This window comes from Rhinoderma darwinii, chromosome 8 (genome assembly GCF_050947455.1).
Source record: "Rhinoderma darwinii isolate aRhiDar2 chromosome 8, aRhiDar2.hap1, whole genome shotgun sequence".
Taxonomy (NCBI): Eukaryota; Metazoa; Chordata; class Amphibia; order Anura; family Rhinodermatidae; genus Rhinoderma; species Rhinoderma darwinii.
In genome coordinates this window covers 37285751-37311444 of record NC_134694.1, presented here as the reverse complement: position 1 = coordinate 37311444, position 25694 = coordinate 37285751, and the positions used below count along the sequence as shown (strand labels likewise).

At 45.4% G+C, this 25694-nt stretch overlaps 1 protein-coding gene across 3 annotated transcripts in view; it reads left to right on the top strand.

Moving 5' to 3' along the window:
• Nucleotides 1–25001, top strand: part of FRMPD3 (FERM and PDZ domain containing 3) — a 382523-nt gene extending 357522 nt beyond the window's left edge. For all 3 annotated transcript variants that reach the window (XM_075835599.1, XM_075835597.1, XM_075835598.1), the window contains one exon: nucleotides 15506–25001. In XM_075835599.1, the coding sequence (XP_075691714.1) occupies nucleotides 15506–17982 (2477 nt within the window). In that variant the 3' untranslated portion in view covers nucleotides 17983–25001. The remainder of the gene's footprint in view (nucleotides 1–15505) is intronic.
• Nucleotides 25002–25694: the final 693 nt, after the last annotated feature.

Genomic DNA, 25694 nt, shown 5'->3' with positions numbered 1-25694 from the left:
TACAGGAGGCACTGTGTGTGGCGCTGTTAGGAAAACACCTGTTCCCTTAAGACCCCCATGACTACTGTTCTAGCTTCTCAGCGGTTCTGGTTTTACTTTGAACCTATCTCTTTTCTCTGTCCTTCTGCCTATCAGGTGCAGGGTGAGTATTTATGAATACCTATAAAGATACAGACCAAACGATAAACGTTTACAATAAACGTCCACACATATCAAAAGAGAAATGAAGAATGAATACCCATAACTGTACGTGTGGACATGTCACACATCCACAAAGGAATAAATACAACAACAAGTACACATTTGTACCTTGTAATAATGACAATACTTTTGTAAAGGATCTGCCAGGCACAGCTTCTGTGTCAACGCCCATAGGTAATCAGTCTGCCCCTGCTTCTATGTCTGTGAGACTGACTCCATCTTCCACGACTCAGGATGGCAGGCTTAGGAGTGGGAGAGCCTATCACAGCCTGGCCAGACGGAGCTAGCTCCCGCCCTCTGTCTATTTATACCTGCCTTCCTGTTCCTCCTTGCTTGTGATTCTTCTCGTTTGGTTTCCTGGCCCTGCTGCAGCTTCTTGATCTATTTGAAACTGCTTCACATTGACCCTGGCTTATTGACTACTCCCCTGCTCTGCGTTTGGTACTTCGTACACTCCTGGTTTGACTCGGCTTGTTCACTACTCTCCTGCTCTGCGTTTGGTACCTCGTACACTCCTGGTTTGACCCGGCTCGTTCACCACTCTTGTTGCTCACGGTGTTGCCGTGGGCAACTGCCCCATTTCCCTTAGCTTCTGTGTACCCTTGTCTGTTTGTCTGTCGTGCACTTATTGAGCGTAGGGACCGTCGCCCAGTTGTACCCCGTCGCCTAGGGCGGGTCGTTGCAAGTAGGCAGGGACTGAGTGGCGTGTAGATTAGGGCTCACTTGTCTGTTTCACTACCCCCACCATTACATAATCACAAGCACATATACCTAGTCTACCCTGGTCCCTGACACTACTATGGACCCCCTTGAGACCCTGGCTCAGCAAATGCAGGGTCTCTCCCTACAGGTCCAGGCCCTGGCTCAGAGGGTCAACCAGCCTGATGCTACCATGGTAGTGCCCCTCACCTCACCTCTTGAACCCCACCTCAAGTTGCCTGACCAGTTCTCAGGGGACCGGAAGACTTTTCTCTCCTTTCGGGAGAGTTGTAGGCTCTATTTTCGCTTAAAGCCCCACTCCTCAGGTTCTGAGAGCCAGCGGGTGGGTATAATTATGTCCCGGCTCCAGGAAGGGCCCCAAGAATGGGCCTTCTCCTTGGCTCCTGATGCCCCTGAACTTTCCTCCGTTGATCTTTTCTTTTCGGCTCTCGGACTCATTTATGACGAGACTGACAAGACTGCCTTTGCCGAGAGTCAGCTGGTGACCTTACGTCAGGGTAAGAGTCCTGTTGAGGAGTATTGTTCTGACTTTAGGAAGTGGTGCGTAGCTTCTCGGTGGAATGACTCTGCCTTAAGGTGCCAGTTTAGGTTGGGTCTGTCGAACGCCCTGAAAGACCTGCTAGTTAGCTATCCCTCTTCTGACTCCCTAGACCAGGTTATGGCTTTAGCGGTACGACTTGACCGACGTCTCAGGGAACGACAACTTGAACGTTTTTGTGTTTTCTCCTCTGACTCCCCCATGATGCCTCCCGAGGTTCCGTTGCTTCGTTCTTCCACGGAAGACTCGGAGGTACCTATGCAACTCGGGGCATCCGTGTCCCCCCAACAACGTAGAGAGTTCCGCAGGAAGAATGGTCTCTGCTTCTATTGTGGGGATGACAAGCATCAAGTGAACACCTGTCCTAGGCGTAAGAATAAGCAGCCGGAAAACTTCCGCTCCTAAGTGATCATCGGGGAGGTCACTTGGGCGCACAGGTATTTCCCGTAAATATGAAACGTAATAAAATCTTGCTTCCCTTTCAGGTCTCTTTTGGTGGTAGGTCTGCTACCGGCAGTGCCTTCGTGGATTCAGGCTCTTCTGCTAATATCATGTCTGTGGAATTTGCTATGTCTCTAGCTATGCCTTTGATTGATTTGCCTAAACCTGTCCCGGTAGTGGGTATCGACTCCACTCCTCTTGCTAATGGTTATTTTACACAGCATACCCCTGTTTTTGAACTCCTTGTTGGCTCCATGCATTTGGAGCAGTGCTCTGTACTGTTGATGCAGGGATTATCTTCCGATTTGGTTTTAGGCCTTCCCTGGTTGCAGTTGCATAATCCCACGTTTGACTGGAATACTGGGGATCTTACCAAATGGGGTAATGAATGCTTGACGTCATGTTTTTCTGTTAATTCTATTTCTCCCCCTGAGGAGGTGAAAACGCTACCTGAGTTTGTTCAGGACTTTGCTGATGTTTTCTCTAAGGAGGCCTCCGAAGTGTTACCTCCTCATAGAGAATACGATTGCGCTATCGATTTGGTACCAGGAGCTAAGCTCCCTAAGGGTAGGATATTTAATCTCTCTTGTCCCGAACGTGAAGCCATGAGAGAGAATATCCAAGAATGCCTGGCCAAGGGTTACATTCGCCCCTCTACTTCTCCGGTAGGTGCTGGCTTCTTCTTCGTAGGGAAGAAGGATGGTGGTCTTAGGCCATGCATTGACTACCGTAACTTGAATAAGGTCACTGTAAGGAACCAGTATCCCCTTCCTTTGATTCCTGATCTCTTTAATCAGGTTCAGGGGGCCCAATGGTTCTCTAAGTTTGATCTACGGGGGGCATATAACCTTATCCGCATCACAGAGGGGGATGAGTGGAAGACTGTGTTTAACACGCCCGAAGGTCATTTCGAATACCTCGTCATGCCCTTTGGGTTGTGTAATGCTTCCGCGGTCTTCCAGAATTTCCTAAATGAGATTTTAAGAGATTACCTGGGGGTATTTCTTGTAGTGTACCTTGATGACATACTTGTGTTTTCCAAGGACTGGTCCTCCCACATTAAGCATGTCAGGAAGGTGTTCCAGGTCCTTCGGGAAAACAAACTGTTTGCGAAGACCGAAGAATGTGTGTTTGGGGTGCAGGAGATACCATTTTTGGGTCAAATCCTCACTCCTCATGAATTCCGCATGGACCCAGCCAAGGTCCTGGCTGTGGCGTAATGGGTCCAACCTGCCTCCCTGAAGGCGTTACAGTGCTTCCTGGGGTTCGCTAATTATTACAGGAGATTTATTGCTAACTTCTCGGTCATCGCTAAGCCTCTTACGGATCTCACTCGCAAAGGTGCTGATCTCCTCCACTGGCCTCCTGAGGCTGTCCAGGCTTTTGAGGTCCTTAAGAAGTGCTTTATCTCGGCCCCAGTGCTGGTTCAGCCCAACCAAATGGAGCCATTTATCGTGGAGGTTGACGCGTCCGAGGTGGGAGTGGGGGCTGTCTTGTCCCAGGGTACCAGTTCCCTCACCCATCTCCGTCCCTGTGCCTACTTCTCCAGGAAGTTTTCGCCCACTGAGAGTAACTATGATATAGGCAACCGCAAACTCTTAGCCATTAAATGGGCATTTGAAGAGTGGCGCCACTTCCTGTAGGGGGCTAGGCACCAGGTAACGGTCCTTATCGACCACAAGAATCTGGTTTTCCTAGAATCTGCCCGGAGGCTAAACCCGAGACAAGCTCGATGGGTGTTATTTTTTACCAGATTCAACTTTTTGGTTACCTATAGGGCTGGGTCTAAAAATATTAAGGCTGATGCACTGTCGCGTAGCTTCATGGCCAGCCCTCCTTCGGAGGAAGATCCTGCTTGTATTTTGCCTCCAGGTATAATCATTTCCTCTATTGATTCTGATTTAGTCTCTGAAATTGCGGCTGATCAAGGTTCAGCTCCCGGGAGCCTTCCTGAGAACAAGCTGTTTGTTCCCCTGCAATTCCGGCTAAGGGTACTTAGGGAAAATCATGACTCCGCACTATCTGGTCATCCAGGCATCCTGGGTACCAAGCACCTCATTGCCAGAAACTATTGATGGCCTGGGTTGCCTAAAGACGTTAAGGCCTACGTCGCCGCTTGTGAGGTTTGTGCTAGGTCCAAGACTCCCAGGTCCCGACCAGCGGGCTTACTACGTTCTTTGCCCATTCCCCAGAGACCTTGGACCCATATCTCCATGGATTTTATCACCGATTTGCCTCCATCTCAAGGCAAGTCGGTGGTGTGGGTTGTAGTAGACCGCTTCAGTAAGATGTGCCACTTTGTGCCCCTCAAGAAACTACCCAATGCTAAGATGTTAGCTACCTTGTTTGTCAAACACATCCTGCGTCTCCATGGGGTCCCTGTCAATATTGTTTCTGACAGAGGGGTACAATTTGTTTCATTGTTTTGGAGAGCCTTCTGTAAAAAGTTGGAGATTGATCTGTCCTTCTCCTCTGCCTTCCATCCTGAAACTAATGTCCAAACTGAGAGGACTAATCAGTCTCTAGAACAATATTTAAGGTGTTTTATCTCTGACTGTCAATATGATTGGGTCTCATTCATTCCCCTCGCCGAATTTTCCCTTAATAACCGGGTCAGTAACTCGTCAGGGGTCTCCCCCTTTTTCTGTAATTTTGGGTTTAATCCACGGTTCTCCTCCGTTTCACCTGGTAGTTCCAACAATCCCGAGGTAGAGGTCGTTCATCGGGAACTGTGCACAGTCTGGGCCCAGGTTCAGAAGAACCTAGAGGCGTCCCAGAGCATACAAAAAACTCAGGCAGATAGAAGACGTTCTGCTAACCCCTTGTTTATGGTCGGGGAACTTGCGCCTTAAAGTCCCGTCCAAGAAGTTTGCTCCCCGGTTTATAGGGCCGTACAAGGTCATTGAAGTCCTCAATCCTGTCTCCTTTCGACTGGAGTTGCCCCCATCTTTTCGAGTACACGACGTGTTTCATGCCTCCCTCTTTAAACGCTGCTCCCCGTCCTTGGCTCCCTCGAGGAAACCTCCTGTCCCCGTTCTCACCCCTGAGGGGGTAGAATTCGAGGTGGCCAAGATTGTGGACAGCAAGATGGTCCAAGGCTCCCTCCAGTACCTGGTCCATTGGAGAGGATACGGGCCTGAGGAGAGGACTTGGGTAACCGCCCGGGATGTTCACGCTCTGGTATTGGTCAGGAGGTTCCACCTTCGTTTCCCCAATAAACGAGGTCCACCTAGAAAGGGTCCGGTGGCCCCTCATAAGAGGGGGGGTACTGTAAAGGATCTGCCAGGCACAGCTTCTGTGTCAACGCCCATAGGTAATCAGTCTGCACCTGCTTCTATGTCTGTGAGACTTACTCCATCTTCCACCACTCAGGATGGCAGGCTTAGGAGTGGGAGAGCCTATCACAGCCTGGCCAGACGGAGCTAGCTCCCGCCCTCTGTCTATTTATACCTGCCTTTCCTGTTCCTCCTTGCTTGTGATTCTTCTCGTTTGGTTTCCTGGCCCTGCTGCAGCTTCTTGATCTATTTGATCCTGCTTCATATTGACCCTGGCTTATTGACTACTCTCCTGCTCTGCATTTGGTACTTCGTACACTCCTGGTTTGACTCGGCTTGTTCACTACTCTCCTGCTCTGCGTTTGGTACCTCGTACACTCCTGGTTTGACCCGGCTCGTTCACCACTCTTGTTGCTCACGGTGTTGCCGTGGGCAACTGCCCCATTTCCCTTAGCTTCTGTGTACCCTTGTCTGTTTGTCTGTCGTGCACTTATTGAGCGTAGGGACCGTCGCCCAGTTGTACCCCGTCGCCTAGGGCGGGTTGTTGCAAGTAGGCAGGGACTGAGTGGCGGGTAGATTAGGGCTCACTTGTCTGTTTCCCTACCCCCACCATTACAACTTTATTCAAATGCACATAAAAACATATTGGCCATCAGGACCTAAAATAAGACAAACAATTAAAATGCATCGATGTGGAGCACACAAAGGCTATTGTGAGTAGAATATACTCAGAAGATAACAAGATCAGAATATATAGAGGGTAACTCAGGAAGGCATGTAAAGATAAGAAAATTCAAATACCACAAGTGTGTTGCTTACAACCAAGTCTTCACAAGAGATCAATTGAACCAAGACAAGTATAGACAGGGGAAGGCACACCACACGCTGGTATACGTGTGAGTGTAGAGATATCAACAAAAAGTAGCCATAGTAAAGCCTAATCCCAAAAACTATACCAACCAGTATATGTCATGATGAGCCTATAAATGAACACCACACCGCGAGCCCCGACGCGCGTTTCGCGGTAGCTTTATCAAGGGGTACTTTATACCTATTTATTTATACCTGGCTTCCTCCACCTGTTCTTTGCTTGTAAATTTCCTGTCTGGATGTGTTTTGATCTAGCTACTTACCTACACCGTTTACCTCTGACTTCGGGACTTCTTGGAAATTGACCTCGGCATGTATTTGAATAACCCTTTGTTTACACATTTTGATTATCTGCTCCCGGCTGGTTCTGACCTATGCTTTATCTGATAATCACTTGCTTACTGTTTTGGACGTTCTGTTTATCCTCTGGCTGTCTGGTTCCTGTTCAGGTTTGCCTACATTGCACCTCTTATCCAACACTGAATTCTGTAAGACAACCTGGGTCCTATGCAGCAAAAAATATCCGGCCTTGTTGTTGGCTCTGGCGAAGACCTTAGAGTAGACAACCAAAAGCGAACAACAAAGGGACATAGCCCTAAGAATGATAGTCAACTATATAACCTTAGAGTAGCCTTAGACTCTGTTGATCAGAGTTGTGATGGATTTGAGGTTGCGGTTTTACTTACATGCTTTCTCCCGGCAGTTTCCAGCGGCCTTTGGGGAATTGATCAACTTGCAATTCCATAACATATTCAGAAGCCATTTATATTAAATCCTTTCACGATGGAACCTATGCAGATGGACAATCTGACTCAGCTCTTCCAAGGTCTGTCCGTGAGGGTCCAACATCATAAAACTACGCAGGCCCAAGCAGTCGTTCCAGTCGCAACTCCGGTGGAACCTAAGGTGAACATACCTGATCATTTCTCTGGTGATCGTAAGTCATTTGTTAATTTTCGGGAGAGTAGGAAATTATATTTTCGACTAAGACCTATCTCCTCGGGTACTAAGCAGCAGCGAGTGGGCATCGTCATTTCACTTCTGCAGGGTGATCCTCAAACCTAGGCCTTTTCGTTGGGACTTGTTGCCCCTGAACTTTTTTCTGTGGAGACCTTCTTTGCAGCTCTAGGTTTAATTTACGGAGAACCAGATATCACGGCAGTGGCTAAGGCCAATCTGTTATCTCTCCGGCAAGGACTGTGTCCTTTCGAAGAATATTATTCGGAATTTAGACGATGGTCTATTTCTTCACAATGGAATGATGCTGCACTCCGATGCCAATTCCGCCGAGGTCCTTCTCAAACTTTGAAAGATCTCCTAAAAAAAAATACCCTTCTACCTGTGAGACTGCTTCTCTGCTGCTTTCGTTTCTGTATGTGTTTCTCCTTTGTTGTCTGGTCTTTGTGTTTTTTGTTACTCTACTAGCTTTAGACTCTAGCAATTAATATCCCATAGATATAAAGCTTCTTGGGATTGGTCTCCCTACTATTGCATTACATCGTGGTTATAGCGATGATCTTCTTCATTTGCTGTTATTAATTTTGATGTCCGGGGTTGTAGAGTTTAGATTTTTCATTGCACTGCGTTGCAATATATTGTATATTTTTCTCATTCTAATAAAATTGTTGGTAAGGAGAAAAAAAAATTACCCTCCGCCCTTGACTTTAGAAGATACCATGACCCTTGTTGTGCATTTGGACCGAAGACTACGTGAGCGCAGAAATGAAATATCAGTGATAGCCGCTCCCCTTACCTGCACTGAGAGCCTTTCATCTGATGCACAAGAGGCCATGCAGTTGGGCTCCACTATGTCTTCTCAGGAACTGAGACTTTTTCGAAAACGCAAGCTACTATGTTTCTAATGCGGGGACGCTGGTCATACACTCAAGAACTGTTCCAAGTGTCCAGCTTTGGAAAACTTCAGAGCCCAGATGGTCCCAGGGAATGTCAACTGGGCAATCAGGTTTTTCCCACATTTTCGAAAAAAATCCTTTTGCCTGTTAATGAATGATTTAATAATGTTTGTATTTCTGGTCAAGCTTTTGTAGATTGTGGTTCCGTGGCTAATTTCTTAGATTTTCAGGTTACAAAAAGATTGTCTATCCCCCTTATTCAGTTGAGTAGCCCAGTCAAAGTCTCTGCCATTGATAATAGACCTCTCGCTCAGGGGTCGGTCAAGTTCTCTACTCTGCCTGTTACATCATTGGAAGTGGGTACTTTGCATACTAAACAAATCACTTTCTTTATTCTAGAAAATTTGCCCCCTGAAGTAATATTGGGTATTCCCTGTTTGCAGACACATAATCCGATTATTGATTGGGTAAAAGCAGATTTGATTAAGTGCAATTCTAAATGCTATGATTCTTGCATATCTTTATCTACTACTAATGTAACTTGCAACGCACCATCGTTGCCTGAGTGTATTCAAGGTTTTGAGGATGTATTTTCTGAAATCAGTTGTGAATCTCTCCCTCCTCATAGGCCGTACGACTGTCCCATTATACTTCTCCCTAATGCTAAGCTGCCTAAGGGGCGGATATATAATCTTTCTGCTCCGGAAAGACAGGCCATGAAAGATAATATTAAAGACAGTCTTCGTTTGTGTCATATTTGTCCATCTACTTCTCCGGTGGGTGCAGATTTTTTCTTTGTTGAACAAAAAGATGGCGGTTTAAGACTCTGTATCGACTATCGTGAATTAAATAAGATTACCGTTAAGAATCAATATCCTCTTCCACTCATCCCGGACCTGTTTAATCAGATTTCAGGAGCCAAGTGGTTCTCTAAACTAGATTTATGCGGGGCCTACAATCAGGGATCAGTGGAAGACAGCATTTAATATTCCAGATGGTCATTATGACTATTTGGTCATGCCTTTTGGTTTAAGTAATGCTCCAGTGGTTTTTCAAAACCTGGTTAATGGCATTTTCAGAAATTTTATTGAACGCTTTGTGGTGGTGTATTTGGACAATATTCTTGTGTTTTCTTCTGATTGGTCCTCTCATGTTCAACATTTAAGGTCCGTCCTTCAAGTACTGAGGGAAAATTGTCTTTACGCGAAATCTGAAAAGTGTATTTTCGGAGTTCAGGAAGTTAACTTCTTGGGATATGTGCTGTCTCCTCGTGATTTTCGTATGGACTCCGCTAAGGTTCAGGCAATTCTTGATTGGGTTCAACCCACTTCACCAAAAGCTCTGCAGAGGTTCTTGGGTTTTGCTAATTATTACTGAAAATGTATTCATAATTTTTTCTCCATTGCCAAGCCTTTGACGGATCTTACGAAAGTGGGATCTGCCTTTGAAACTTTAAAACAGTGTTTTATGGAAGCGCCTGTACTTGTTCAACCTGACCTTTCTAGCCCCTTTATTGTTGAGGTTGATGCCTCAGAAATAGGTGTGGCGGCTGTGTTGTCTCAAGGGTCTTCCATATTGACTAATTTGTATCCCTGTGCTTTTTTTTCTTGCAAATTTTCTTCCACTTAAAATAATTAAGATATAGGTAATCATGAGCTTCTTGCTATTAAGTGGGTGTTTGAAGAATGAGGGAGCTAGACATCAAATTATTGTACTGACTGATCATAAAAACCTGACTTTTTTAGATTCAGCCAAAAGACTCAATCCGAGACAGGCTAGGTGGACCTTGTGCTTTACCAAGTTTGACTTTATTGTAACCTACAGACCCGGGTCTAAAAATGTCAAGGCCAACGCACTCTCGAAGTCTCTGTTCCTCTGAGGTCGCCCACATTTATCCTGAACCTATGTTATCTTAGGGGATAATGGTTTCTGCAATATCACCTGATCTTGCAACTGAGATTAAAGAATGTCAGCAACCCGCTCCGCAAACCATTCCTGCTGGGAAGTTGTTTGTACCTCCTCAATTGAGATTTTGTTTGCTCAATGAATTACATGATTCAGTTTTGTGTGGCCATCCAGGGATAATGGGTACTGGCAGCTCTATTGGTAGCCATCTTTGTCTCGTGATGTGAGTTCCTATGTCTCTGTTTGTTATGTCTGTGCTTGCGCTCTCAAACGCGTCCTATAGGTGAACTACTACTATTGCTGTTCCACAGAAACATTGGTCTAATCTGTCTATGGATTTTATCACCGATTTGCCTCGCTCTGAAAAGAAACTTGTTATTTGGGTTGTGGTGGACTGTTTCAGTAAAATGTGTCATTTCATTCCGTTGCCGCAACTCCCTGATTCCAAAACTCTGTCTAAATTATTTATTGATCATGTGGTTTGTCTGCATGTTATTCCGGAAAATATTGTCTCAGATAGAGGTGTACAATTTGTGGCTAGCTTCTGGAGAGATTTCTGCAAGAAACTTGGTGTACAGTTATCGTTCACTTCGGCATTTCACCCTAAGACCAATGGTCAAACCGAACGTTTTAATCAAGCCTTGGAACAATATCTTAGGTGTTATATTGCTGATAACCAGGTGGAATAGGTCTCATATCTTCCTTTAGCAGAGTTTGCTATAAATAATCACCACCATGTGTCTCTTGATACCTCGCCGTTTTTCTGTAATTATGGTTTTTATCCTCGTTTTGGTTCATTTTCTGCCTATTCTAGTGATAACCTTGAGGTAGAAGTTGAATCAAATAAACTGTGCACAGTTTGGGCTCAGGTACAATTGAACCTGAAGGACTCCCAAGTTATTCAAAAGAAAAATGCTAACAAAAAATGTACGGTGGGTCCGGTGTTTAGTGTGGGTCAAAGGTGTGGCTTTCTAGTAAAATCTGTGGCTGAAAGTGCTGTCTCGTAAGTTTTCCCCTAGGTTTATTGGTCCATATGAAATTGTTGAAATTATTAACACTGTATCTTTTTGTCTGGCTCTTCCTCCGTCTTTTACGGTCCGTGATGTTTTTCACAAATCTGTCCTAAACAATTTTTTACCAACATCTAATCCACACAGGAAACCTCCTCCAGTTCAGGTTGAAGGATATATGGAGTTTGAGGTTCAGAGGATTGTGGACTCTAGAAGGGTGAGGGGTACTCTCCAGTACTTGGTGCACTGGAAAGGGCATGGGCCAGAAGAACAAACTTGGGTTCCTGCCCTTTCAGTACATGCTAGTTGTCTAGTTAAGATGTTTCATTTAAAGTGTCCTTTGAAACCTAGGCCGAGGTTTAAGGGTCCGGGGGCCCCTTGTGGAAAGGGGGGTACCATTAGGAAAACGCCTGTTCCCTTAAGATCACCATGACTACTGTTCTTGCTTCTGGTTTTACTTTGAGCCAATCTCTTTTCTCTGTCCTTTTGCTTATGAGGTGTAGGGTTAGTATTTATACCTGGCTTCCTTTACCTGTTCTTTGCTTGTGAATTTCCTATCTGCATGTGTTTTGATCAAGCTACTTACCTACACCCTTTACCTCTGACTTCTGGACCTCGGTGTGTATTTGGATAACCCTTTGTTTACCGATTTTGATTATCTGCTCCCAACTGGTTCTGGCCTATGCTTTACCTGATATCCACTTGCTTACTGTTTTGGATGTTCTGTTTACCCTCTGGCTGTCTGGTTCCTGTTCAGCTTTGCCTGCATTGCACTTCTTATCCAACACTGAACTCTGCTAAGACAACCTGGGTTCTATGCAGCAAAAAACATCCTGCCTTGCGGTCGGCTCTGGCAAAGACCCTAGATTAGACTTAGACTCTGTCGATCAGAGTTGTGACGGATTTGAGGTTGCGGATTTATTTTCACGCTTTCTCCCGGCAGTCTCCAGCAGCCTTTGGGGAATTGCTCAAATTGCAATTCCATAACAGACACTATCTACAGATGTTACTTTGTGGGACACAATCTACAAATGGCACTATGTAAAGCACTATCTACAGATTGTACTGTGTGTGGCACTATGTACCAATGTCATTGTGTATGGCACTTGTGTGGGGCACTATCTACAGTAGCTTTGTAAAGGGCACTATCTATAGGGGTTTCTTTGTGTGGCACTATCTACATATGGCACTGTGCAACACATCTACAGAAGGCACTGTGTGGAACACTATCTACAGGGGACAATGTGTGGGGCACTATCCACAGGAGGTACTGTGTGTGGCATTATCTACAGATGGTGCTGTGTGGCACTATTTAAAGATGGCACTGTGTGTGTGTGTGTGTGTGTGTGTGTGTGTGTGTGTGTGTGTGTGTGTGTGTGTGTGTGTGTGTGTGTGTGTGTGTGGTACTACCTACAGGGGGTACTGTGTGTGGAACTGTCTACAGGTTGTATTGTCTGTGTGACACTATCTACAGGGGGCTCTGTGTGTGGCACTATATACAGTGGACACTGTGTGTGGCACCATCTACAGTGAGCACTGTGTGTACCACTGTCTACAAAGAACACTTTGTTTGGCACAGTCTAAAATGGGCACAGTGTGCGTCACTTTCTACAGGAGGCACTGTGTGTGGTACTATTATTTGTATGGGGCACATCCTATAACACTATTTTCATGGGGCACAGCGTGTAGTACTATTTTTATGGGGCACTGTGTGTGTGTGTGTGTGTGTGTGTGTGTGTGTGTGTGTGTGTGTGTGTGTGTGTGAAACAATTGTGCTCATAGGGCACAGTGTGTGTGTGTGTGTGTGTGTGTGGGCGCGGGGGTTTGACCGACATTCAACTAATGTGTATGGCCATCCTTACCAAAAAGGCATTGAAAGACCACATGCAAAATCACTCTGTACGAAGCCACACCCCCAAAATCTCACCCACTCGTTTACACGGTTACCATTTCTAGTATTTTAGGGTGGGCAGAGAATATGGATAGAGAGCCTTCGTGCAATAGCCTACCTTATCTAGGCCTTCAACAGTATAATAGAGATATCATTAGAGGGGTTGTCCAGGACTATAAAAACAAGAATTATTTCGTCCAGAAACAGCACCTCACCAGTCCATGCGTTGTGTCTGATATTGCAGTTCAGCATTGTTGAAGTGAATGGGGCTGAAATGCAATACCACATAAAGCCTGTGGACAAGAGTGGCACTGTTTTTGGAAGAAAGCAGTCATGTTTTTCTGATCATGGACAACCCTTTTGACATGTAAATAATATGTCATTTTCGGATTATACATTCCCTTTAAGGCTAGCTACCGTATATCCAAAACGTCTCTCTCTTTTGTTCAGTTTTTATGAACCGCCACAGAAGGAATCCTTAAAAACAGATTATATTAAGGCCTCATTTACACGAGCGTATTATACGCGCGTGCGACGCGCGTGCTTTTCACGCGTGTCGTACGCACCTATAATAGTCTATGGGGCTGTTTAGACGATGCGTGAATTTTGCGCAGCGTGAGTGCGTTGCGTAAAACTCACGACATGTTCTATATTCTTGCGTTTTTCACGCAACACGCACCCATTGACTTCAATGGGTGCGTGAAAACAACGCATGCCACACTGACGGTCCTGCGTTGCATGCGCGAAAATCACGCAAGAGCTGTCAAACTCCTGAATGTAAACAGAAAAGCACCACGTGCTTTTCTGGTTACAAACATCCAAACGGAGTGTCAAATTAGAGATGAGCGCACCGAACTTCACCGGGTTCGGCCGAACTCGTTTTAACCGAACCCGGCAAAAAATGTTCGGGTACGCGACGTCAGGAGACAGTCACTGCCCACGGTGCTGAAAGACTTAAACTGTTTCAGCACCATGGACAGTGACTTTCGATCACAATATACATATACGTGTAAAAAAAAAAAAGAAGTTCTGACTTACCGATAACTCCCGGCTTCTTCCTCCAGTCCGACCTCCCGGGATGACAATTCAGGCCAAGTGACAGCTGCAGCCAATCACAGGCCAAGCACAGGCTGCAGCCAATCACAGGCTGCAGCGGTCTCATGGCCTGCCGCGTCATCCTGGGAGGTGGGGCCGGATGACAAGAGAGGGACGCGTCACCAAGGCAACGGCCGGGAGACCGGACTGGAGGAAGCAGGCAGTTCATGGTAAGTGTGAACGTCTTTTTTTATTCACAGGTTGGTGTAGATTGTGATCGGCATTCACTGTCGAGGGTGCTGAAAGAGTTACTGCCGATCAGTTAGCTCTTTCAGCACCTTGGACAGTGACGGGCGTCGACTACCTCATCTCTATGATGGCGGCTGCGCGAAAATCACGCAGCCGCGCATCATACACGGATGACACACGGAGCTGTCAATTGCCTTTTGCGCACGCAAAACGCAGCGTTTTTTTGCGTGCGCAAAACGCACACGCTCGTGTAAATGAGGCCTAAGAGTAGTGAATCATTTTACTTAAAGAGGCTCTGTCACCACATTATAAGTGGCCTATCTTCTACATAATGTGATCGGCTCCGTGATGTAGACTACAGCAGTGTTTTTTATTTAGAAAAAACGATAAATTTTGACGGAGTTATGACCTATTTTATATTTATGCTAATGACTTTCTTAATGCCCAACTGGGCGTTTTTTTAGCTTTTGACCAAGTGGGCATTGTAAGGAGAAGTGTATGACGCTGACCAATCAGCGTCATACACTTCTCTTCATTCATTTACTCAGCACATAGTGATCTTACTGGATCATGATGTGCTGTCACTTACTCACACATTAACGTTACTCAAGTGTCTTGAGAGTAAATAGACATCAGTTCCAGCCATGATCCAGCCTATTCAGAATCCCGACACTTCGGTAATGTTTAAGTGGGACTTAATGACAGCAAACGTGATCTCGCGAGATCACGCTGTGAATTACAGCACAGCGTGATCTCGATGTGCTGTGTGAGTAAGTCCCACACAAACGTTACCGAAGTGTCGGGATTGTGAATAGACATCGCGTCCTGTCTGGAGGTGATGTCTATTCACTCTCAAGACACTTCAGTAACATTAATGTGTGAGTGACAGCACATCATGATCTAGCAAGATCACTATGTGCTGAACACATGAATGGAGAGAAGTGTATGACGCTGATTGGTCAGTGTCATACACTTCTCGTTACAACGCCCACTTGGTCAAAAGCTAAAGAACGTCCAGTTGGGCATTAAGAAAGTCATTAGCATAACTATAAAATAGGTCATAACTTCGTCAAAATTGATTGGTTTTCTAAATAAAAAAACACTGCTGTAATCTACATTACAGCGCCGATCACATTGTATAGAAGATAGGCCACTTATAATGTGGTGACAGAGCCTCTTTAAGCTAATACTGTATTTATTGGTTTTGATTGTCAGTTGATTTAAAACCACTTTTAAGCATGCTATATGATAAAATTGCATAACTGTATGGAAAGTATTTGCCATGTCTTTTTTTTCTGATTCCCATTTCTTGTTTTAGCTAGTACTCCTAAATATCAATTCTGACAGCAAATTGCATGATACAAATTACATTTATCGTTCAAATAGTTATATCATTTACATTTACAGGGCATGTGAATATATAGATATTATTTACATCACTTTAAAAAAAAAAAAAAATTAAAGAACAGCTTTGCTACCATAATTTTTTAGTCACCAAAAATATCTCTCTCTTTCAGGCCTCATTGTCCTTGCTACCATTACTCCTGAGTCGTCCCTGGACTCAGGTCATGAAACAAACTCCTCAGAACTCACTGATGTTTCAGAGATGGTGACAGCTATGAAGCAGCATCACAACACTGCCTACTTCCTGGCCCACCACTTTAACAAGGAGAATCTGCTTTCTCGGAAGGACCTCCCATTTAGAATTCAGACGTGTACAGCCCAGGCTGTCCTCTCCTCTACTTACTCTTTAGGTTGCTTAGACACTAGCCCACTTTTAAAGCCTGCACTTTTGCAACAGCATTTGATAGGGGCAGGTCTGCAACAAAAGTCAACAGATGCAGCATCAAATACGCTGTTTAATTTAGGTAATGAAAACACACATACATCTACTGAAAAATCTAGGGAAGACCTGTGTTTTACCACACCTCTAAGGACCACAAAAATCTCACAAAATGTTTCAAAAGAGAGTTATGGTCCTATCTCTGCTTTCAAAGAAAGCTCTTCTGAAGAAATTGCATCATCCCTAAACGAAGAAGCCTGCAAGAAAGGTTTTGACGAAAATAAAATCTCTCCAGAAGGTCTGTGTGACTGCCGATTATCACAAGGAGTGTCTTTTCCAGTAACCCTGGCTGAAAAAAGTAATGGAGGACATGAGGTACTTCACTTATCCCCAACAGATGATGAGAGGCTCCATGCTAAAGCCTGCTCTGCCAAGACACTAGAGGAACAGCATCAAAGCCAAAAGACTCTTGAAAAAAATGAGATAACTAAATCCCTTATAGATAATATAAGTTCCCCAAACCTGACCAAAAAAAAGCAAGAAACAATTGAGAAGGCTCTAAAATCAGAGCAAATCCCTCCTGCCTCCAATAGTTCCTTGCATACACGAGACAATGCAAAAATAACAGTCAAATCAGACACTGACATAGCAACAACCTCAAGAATACCTGAAAAAGTGCCTACTCCAATTCAGCTAGAAGATTGTGATGCACCTGCTAAACCGAGAGCGCGAGCACCTTTTAAGTTGCGGAAACTGTTTTCTGCAACATTCCCCACACGTATGAGACGAGAAACAGATGAGCGCCAAGCACAGCTGCTTAAGGTTAAACAGTATGAAATGGAGTTCCTTGAAGAACTGCTTAAGCCACAGGGAAAAGTAAGTGTTCAACACCGTGAAGTTCCTTGCCCACTGGTACCTGGACGCTGCTCATGTATGGTACGTAGCAGTCCTCTACAAAAAGTACCAGGAATGTCTCGTGAACAGAGGCGTAGCTGTGATTGTAAACGTATTACAAGAGGTATACGTGTCCCACCTAACCCTGTTCTGGAACCAGAGCTAAAGAGCAGGTCAAGAGTGGCTGGCACAGGACATACAGGAATTAGACTAGTCCGATCCTCCAGTCTTGAGTCTCGGGGAACAGAAAAAATTACTTCATTTATTAACACTTCTACAACACATGGTGAGAACAATGTGCATTATACAAAGTTGCCACAAAAATATAATGTAACTGATGGAGATAAAAAGGAAGTGCCCTACAACCCTCCTCCAATAAAATCACAGAAGAAAGACATTGATCCTTTGATACTTAAAAATAAACCGCTGGATACTTTAGGGAGCAAGGGGGAGACAAAGACACCATGTATTCTCCCTCGGCAAGGAGACATTATTTCTGTACAAAGCAAGTTGCCTGGAGACGAAGGGTCAAATACAGGGGAAAAATGTTGCTCTATTCGTCATTGCTTTAACTGCCGTAGATGCTTATCTGCTGATGACAACAATGATAAGGATGAATTATCCTACTCCATTCCCATGCAGATCCTCCCAGGAATGCGAATGAATTCAGATAACACACCTGTTTTAAGTCAGACCCTTCAAGTACTGGATGCTACTGTTTCTAGTGGGCCTGAAGATATTCAAACACAAGAGATTGATCTTCGCACTGCCACTTTTGAGGGCAGTCTTGCTAAAGTTAATGCATTACGTGGACGTTCTTACTCTTTACCTGATGGCTTCATGTCTGTTCAACTTGACACCAGTGAACTTCTAACAATTTTGCGCCAGTGCTTAGTCAGCACTGAGGCTGGAGCACCTAAACTTAATTCAGGAAATCTTGGTCAACGCAAACAAGAGTTAACATTGCGCTTTAAAGAATTCCGAGCATCTTGTAGAAGAATGGCTGGAGTTGATAAGAATCCAGAGCACATGCTAACTGCAGTGACTTCTAGCTTTCAGGTTCTATGTGGATTGATTGAAACTTTTGTAAAACTGGTTTTTGTGATCCGATCAGAATGTCAACGTCAGGAACTGTTGAGCAAAGTAGAAGAAGTGGTGAGAAATTATACATTTTTGCTCAGAGCAGCAGAAGAATCCAGTGCTCGGACAGCTGGACATAGTCAAACTGTAGTAGGCCAATTAGCCAAGCAATCTGCTACAGTGGCTACAGCAGTTAGCACTTTTTCCCGTTCTATAAAAACCCTAATGAGCAAGTAGTGCAGACAGCTACTTATAGTAAACCATTAAACATGTTTGACTTTTTGTGTGTAAAAAAAAATATATTAATATATCCCTTTTGGATAGTACCAGCCTTAATATGCATATGGAAAAAAAAATCGTTTTGGTAAGAGATTCAAGTGGTTATTGACTGTATATTATTGGTAAAATTTACCAAAGCTCGTTGGTGAGTAGAATTCTGTGTTACTATGCTACACCAAGACATTGAGTCTAAGGCCACATGCACATGTTGTGTATTACGTGCGGATTGGCTGTGTGGGTTCTTCTACGGCAAATCTGCAACGTAATACAGTACTAGCAAAGTAAATTGAATTTCAATCCCATCTACACAATTTTTCCACACATGGTAGTCTTTAATATTCACAGCATATCAATTAATCCTAGTTTCCGGCTCAGAATTGTATCTGACAAGTTTAAAAAGAAAGCAACAAAAACCGCAGCATAAAATCCGCTACTGTTTCCGCATTAAAATTTAAAATCTGCACTTAATAGTTGCAGAATTTGATGTGGAAAATCCTCATCAAAACCACAAATAAAGGCAGGCAATTCCGCAGGTATAATTCACATTTAATATTGCGGTTTTTCATGCATTTTCAGGTGCGGTTTTTTTCCCCCATTTTGATGCAGAAACAGGTGTGGATTTTGTGTTGCGGATTTTGGTGCGTTGTTTTATTAAACTTGTCAGATACAATTTTAAGGCAGAAACGACATTTAATTTGCCGGTATTGTATTATGCTGCAGACTTGCCGCAGGAAAATGCATCTGGCAAATTATGCACATCATACACATCATGTGCATGTGGCCTTAAAGCTCAACAATATGATTGCTTCTGTAAATAGCTACCATCCCACTGTGATTTTCTTAGTTCCACACCTATTCCTTTCTAATAGCTAGGGATTTTTGTTCCTAAAACAAAATCCCAAAATAAGAAGGAAAGTGGGTGGAGCATGCATAATTCCCCCTTGACTGAAATTTTTTTGAGCATGAGCATAGGCCAAAAATATATATATTAAATAAAAATGTTAATTTAATAAGTCTATTTTTCTACTTATATATATTTAAATATTAATATTAGGATCCAACATCACAATTACCAGCTCATAATATTAGCAAATCACTTGTGAAATAATGGTCTACAGACAAAATGCCGACTGTGATAAAACACGCTCATTCTATGTATGTAGTATAGTAATTGTATCTCAGCTGCTGTGGGACCTTGCACACAACATGCAATACAAAGTGCTTGGTTTTATCATCAAACCTAGGTTGTATTTCTATACCTGTTAATTGACTATCAATCCTCATTGCAAATGTTTACCAAGTAAGGGAATTAGGATTACCATACACTTGAGATTTTAGAAGGCCGAAAAAGACTGGCATGCCTTTTCGTAATACGAACGGAACGAGGGTGACAAATACGGAAGGAAGGCAGATATCTGTGGAAAAGGCGATCTGGCGTGTTGGACTTTTTTGGTCCTGGTCAAATGCAGACTTGAATAGTCGTTGATACCAAACAACAGATCTGAATTCCATCAGTAAAAGCCCAAGCCACAGATCAAGGCAGATATTTATTGGATATTTGTCCTTTGAAATTATGGTGTTGTTGTCCAGAACGACAACCTTTACAGACCAAAGTATAATGACAAGTCGTTCAAAAAAGGGTCATCTGAAATCACTAATGTATGGCAAGCTTTGCAGTCAGTGTACAAGCCTCAGTGTGTTTTAAACTTTGGGAATATACTTGTATATCTGGATAGTACTCGTGTCACAATAGTATATTTGAATGTTTTTGTTTTTTCCTCGTTAGTAAAAATGTGCCTACAATAAAAAAAAATTGTATACCAGGAAGGGCAACCTAATTTCTGCCATGTCCAAGGCATATGTTCTTTCCAAGTCAAAAGCTTATGCACCTGACCTAAAACTTAAGGCCATTTTACACAGACAAATTATCAAGCAAACAAACATTCATATGACCGCTCATTCCTGATCATTGCCCTATGTAAGCAGGGCAACAATCAGCCAATGGATGAGCATATGCTTGTTCATCAACTGATCTGCTAGTTTATGTAACATTAAATATTATCGTTGTTGGCAGCACATCTTCCTGTGTAAAGAGGGAGACGTGCTGCCGACATGATGAAAATGTATGGGGAAGAACGATCGTAGTAATGATCACTCGTCCCCATACATAACCAAGCATCGCTCCTTGTGAAAGGAAAAAACAAGCGCCGATCAATGAGCTACATCAATGGACAGAGGGACAAACGCCGACACAATGAGTCCCTGCACCCCTCCATGTGTAGCCTTACAGCCTCCTGCACACAACTCTATTGTCTATACAGCATGACACGACTTTGGCACAGCACAGTGCTCGACCAGGATAGTATGGAATGGAGGGAACAGGAACAGCAACAGGAAAACACTAGGAGGCCATCACATAGACAAATTTAGGAAACATCAACAAAGCTCAGGAATAGAAGCAGGGGACTGCAGTCCTCGTATAGTCCAGGGTACTCACGGTTTCAAGTTCATCAGAAGTCCAGTGCGCGTTTCCGGCTGAGGTGAGTGAACGCAAGCGCTGGGGTTTCCTGAGGAGGAGGCTGGGGCTAGCGCTTGCCGACTCGTGGCTGTGGCTGTCAGGAGGAGATGGGAGCTGACGGCCTGCAGCCACGTACATTACAGTATCCCCCTCTTATGCCCCCTCTTCTTGGGACCAGAGTGAGAGAGAACATTTTTCAGAAGAGTTGGGGCATTGAGGCCCCTGGCTCCCAGGACTTCTCTTCAGGACCAACCCCCCTTCAATCCACCAAATAAAAAGTTTTTCCTCTCACTTTCTTGATGTCCAAGATCTTCTTAACTTCAAAGGTATCCGAAGGGCCGCTGGAGGCAACCGCAGGGCTAGGAGTCTTGGTATAGCGGTTCAGAACCTCCGGTTTCAGGTTGGAGACATGGAATGAGTTGGGGATCCTGAGGATAGGAGGCAGCCGAAGCTTGTAGGCGACAGGGTTCATCTGTTGCAGGATCTCGAATCATCCGAGGAACTTGGAAGCAAATTTGCACGACGGCACCCTTAGTCGGATATTCCTAGAAGACAGCCAGACCTTTGTGCCAGGAAGAAATTGAGGAGGTTCTCTTCTCCATGTGTCCGCCTTCCATTTCATGCGGTCGACTGCCATTAGGATGGAGGATCGAGTCTGCTGCCAGGTCTGCAGGAAGTCTCTAAAAGCAGAGTCAGCCGCTGGAACCTCGGAAGTATCGGGCACCGGAAGAGGAATTCGTGGGTGCTGTAGACAATGAAGAATGGTGTATTCCTTGTAGACACGCTGGTGTGATTATTGTAGGAGAATTCAGCCCATGGGAGCAACTGCACCCAGTCATCAAGCTGCTTGGAGATGAAGTGGCGTAGATAGTTCTCCAAGATCTGATTGATCCTCTCGACCTGACCATTGGACTGAGGATGGTAGGCTGAGGAAAAGTCTAACTTCACACCGAGGAGTCCGCAGAGGGCTCTCCAGAACTTCGATGTAAACTGAACCCCCCGATCAGACACAATATGCTGTGGCAAGCCCTGCAGGTGGAAGATGTGTTGGATGAACAGCTTGGCCAGCTGAGGAGCAGGAGGAAGACTGGTCAGAGGAACGAAGTGGGCCATCTTCGAAAATCGGTCCACCACCACCCAGACAGCACTGCATCCAGCCGAGAGAGGCAGGTCCGCAATAAAGTCCATAGCTATATGCTGCCAGGGAGCATTGGGCACAGGCAATGGCTGGAGCAGGCCAGCAGTTCTGGAGTGAGCGGCCTTGTTGGCTGCACATACAGAACAGGAAGAAACAAAGTCCATAATGTCCTTGGGCAGCGTGGGCCACCAGAAATGACGAGCAATCAGATCCCGCGTCTTACGGACCCCCGCGTGACCTGCCAGTCTAGGGGAGTGTCCCCAGTGGAGAATTCTTTCACGATCAGCCAGGCGCACAAAAGTCCACCCTGGAGGAATGTCCCCAACTTGCAGGGGGTTGACAGAGACAATGCAAGACAGATCAATGATGTTCTATGGAATTTCCATGGTGTCTTCCGTCTCGAAAGACCTGGACAAGGCATCGGCCCTCACATTCTTGTCGGCCGGGCGATTATGGAGCTCAAACTGGAACCTGGTAAAGAACAGTGACCACCTGGCCTGAGAAGGGTTCAGCCATTGGGCCGTCTGGACGTAGGTCAGATTCTTGTGGTCTGTAAAAATTAGGATCGGGTGAGCTGCGCCCTCTAGTAGATGTCTCCACTCTTCCAGAGCCAATTTGATGGGCAGTAATTCTCGATCCCCAATCGAGTAGTAGCGTTCTGCGGAAGAGCTTAGAGAAATATCCACATACCCTTGACTTGCCCTTGGGACCTCTCTGGAACAGGAGTGCACCAGCACCGACAGAGGATGTGTCCACCTCCAACAAGAACTGCAGAGAGACATCCGGATGAAGGAGGATAGAGGCTTACGTGAAGGCACTCTTCAGGCTATTGAATGCGGACTCTGCCTCGGGAGTCCAGACATTGGCGTTCATACCCTTCTTAGTGAGGTTAGAGATGGGGGAAGTCAGTGAGGAGAAGTTTGGAATAAATTGCCTGTAAAAATTGGCCAACCTCAAAAAGCGCTGTATGGCCCTCAAGCTTTGAGGGCGTGGCCATTTTAGGACAGACTTTACCTTCACAGGATCCATCTCGAGAGCTCGATTAGAGATGATGTAGCTGAGGAAGGGTAGAGCATCTCTGTCAAACACGCACTTCTCCAACTTGGTGTACAGACGATTTTCCCTTAACCGTAGCAGAACTTGACGGACATGTCTCTGATGCGTCATAGGATCTGGAGAAAAAAATCAAGTTGTCATCAAGGTAGACTACTACACAAACATTAACAAACTCCTGGAAGGCCGCGCTGAGCATTACACAGGGCATTACCAGATACTCATAGTGTCCATCACGGGTGTTAAATGCAGTCTTCCATTCATCACCCAGGTCTAGTTTCGAAAAAATCTTGGCACCACGTATATGATCAAACAGTTCAGAGATCAGTGGCAACAGATATTTCTTCTTCACCGTCAACTGGATGAGACCTCGGTAGTCGATACAAGGACGAAGAGAGCCATCTTTCTTTTTGACAAAGAAGAACCCGGCTCCTGCCGGGGAGGAAGCCTTTCATATGAAGCCCCTCTCCAAGTTCTCTTTCACATAGGCGGACATGGACAGAGTCTCTGGCAAGGAGAGAGGATATACCCTACCACGGGGAAGGGATGCACCAGGAATCAGTTCAATAGGGCAGTCATACGCCCGATGTGGAGGCAATGTCTCCGTCTCCCTCTTGCTGAAGACGTCCGAAAATGCAGTATAATGACTCGGCAATCGTGCCAATGACCGAGGCAGAGAAGGCTGAACCTAACTAATCTGCACCAGGCAACGGCTTTGACACTCAGGGCCCCACTGGAGTACCTCTCCAGAATTCCAGTCCAGGACTGGAGCATGCAGTCGGAGCCAAGGCAGGCCCAGCAGCACTGGGGTTAACAGCTTTGGATAGGACATAGAACGACAGAAGTTCGGAGTGAAGAGCCCCTACTTGGAGCCTCAGTGGCTTGGTCACAGCTATAACTGGGTCTGGCAGAGGTAGTCCATTTACTGAAGCAACTGTCAACGGGCTCTCCAGAGGGGTGGTGGGTAATTGCAGAAGGTCCACCAGGTCTCTACGGTTGAAATTAGCAGTGGATCCAGAGTCCAGATACGCAGAGACCTCACCGGACACTATGGTCACAAGTATGGACAATTTAGACGGAAGTCCATTCTTACCCAAGGTTGTCACTCCTAGCAACCCTAGGCTTTTGGATCTTTGGTGACACAGGCGCACAAGATGGCCACCGAGGCCACAATAAAGAGTCCAGAAGTGCGTCTGTGTTGCCTCTCCTGGGTGGATAACTTACACTGGTCCATTATCACAGACTCCTTAGGAGGATTGACGTCTGAGAACAGCAGGGGTTGCTGCAAAGTAGGATCCAGACTGGGAAGGACTCCCTCCCATCAAACCTCTTGGAGGCGTTATCGGATCCGTATATCAATCCGGGCGGACAGAAGGATGAGGTCATCCAGGGCAGACGGCCGATCCCGAGCGGTAAGTTCGTCCTTAATTTTAGGAGCCAGTCCATGCCAGAATGCAGCCGCCAGGGCCTCATTGTTCCATAACAGCTCTCCCGCCAGGGTGCGGAAGTGGATGGCGCACTCACTCACGGAGGTGTCTCCTTGGCGAAGGTTAATCAAAGAAGCCGCTGCAGATGAGACCCAACCAGGCTCCTCAAACAATATAAGAAAATTCCGGAGGAAGGCTTGGAATCATGTCTCTCCCAGATAGGGTTCGCCCATGCAAGAGCCTTGCCAGTGAGGAGAGAGATGATGAAAGCGACCCTTGCGCCATCAGACAAAAATGTCCTATTATACAGGCTAAAGTGGATCTGGCACTGATTCAGAAATCCACGACAGGTACTTGCTTCTCCATCATAGCGGTCAGGAAGTGGCAAAGAAACACGCGGGTCAACACTGCCAAGAGGTGTAGTCTGAGGATCAACACTGCCAGGAGGTGTAGTAGGAGGAACGGCAGCTTGTACCTCCTACCGACGTGCAAGAATGTTCAACGCCTGGAGGAGTTGGTCCTGTCGAGACCGGAGGTCTAGCATATCCGCCCGCATTTCTTGAGACGTCGTCATAGTCTTGAATCGACCAGCGGGGTCCATGGCCTGAGCGTACTTTCACGAAGGGTCTGTGGACCCACTGGGCCGTACCGCCTTGGTGGTAAGGCAGCTGGCCAACAGGGCGCAGGTCAATGTCTATAGTTCGTATAGGTACCTGTGGCAGCTCGGACAGCAGCAGGGCAGGCTCGGTTTGGACTAGGCAGCAGGTAGACGTCAGGCGAGGTGAAGCAGGTCAGACATGGGATGCAGTATGACACGACTTTGGCACAGCACAGTGCTCGACCAGGATAGTATGGAATGCAGGGAACAGGAACAGGAAAACACTAGGAGGCCATCACATAGACAAACTTAGGAAACATCAACAACGATCAGGCATAGAAGCAGGGGACTGGAGCCCTCTTAAAGTCCAGGGTACTCACGGGTTCAAGTTCATCAGAAGTCCGGTGCGCGCACTGCCCCTTTAAGAGCGGGCGCGAGTGTGCGCGTGCACCCTACGGGTTCCGGCTGAGGTGAGTGAACACAAGCGCTGGCGTTTCCTGAGGAGGAGGCTGGGGCCAGCGCTTGCCGACTCGTGGCTGTGGCTGTCAGGAGGAGATTGGAGCTAACGGCCCGCAGCCACGGACATTACATGCGTTTATCATTGGTTTTACCCGTTGTCACAAAAGACTGAAAAGTAAAGCAGTATGAGCTCAATAAATATATGTAGTACCTGTGAACGCTAATGTAGTATTATCACTAGGATACAGGACATATATTTCCTCTTTTTGTTGTTGTCTGAAACATTACAGCATCTTTCTTTGTACAATTTTACTAAATATTGTAGTCTCTATATTCATTTTTATCGCCAATGGTTATACAAAAGCAAAAAACAACAACACCCTTTTGTAGATTGCCCATTACACAGCCATATTTAATTCTCATTCCTACGAGATAAATATGTAGTAGTAAATGTAAGTCTATAATCAGTAATATTTT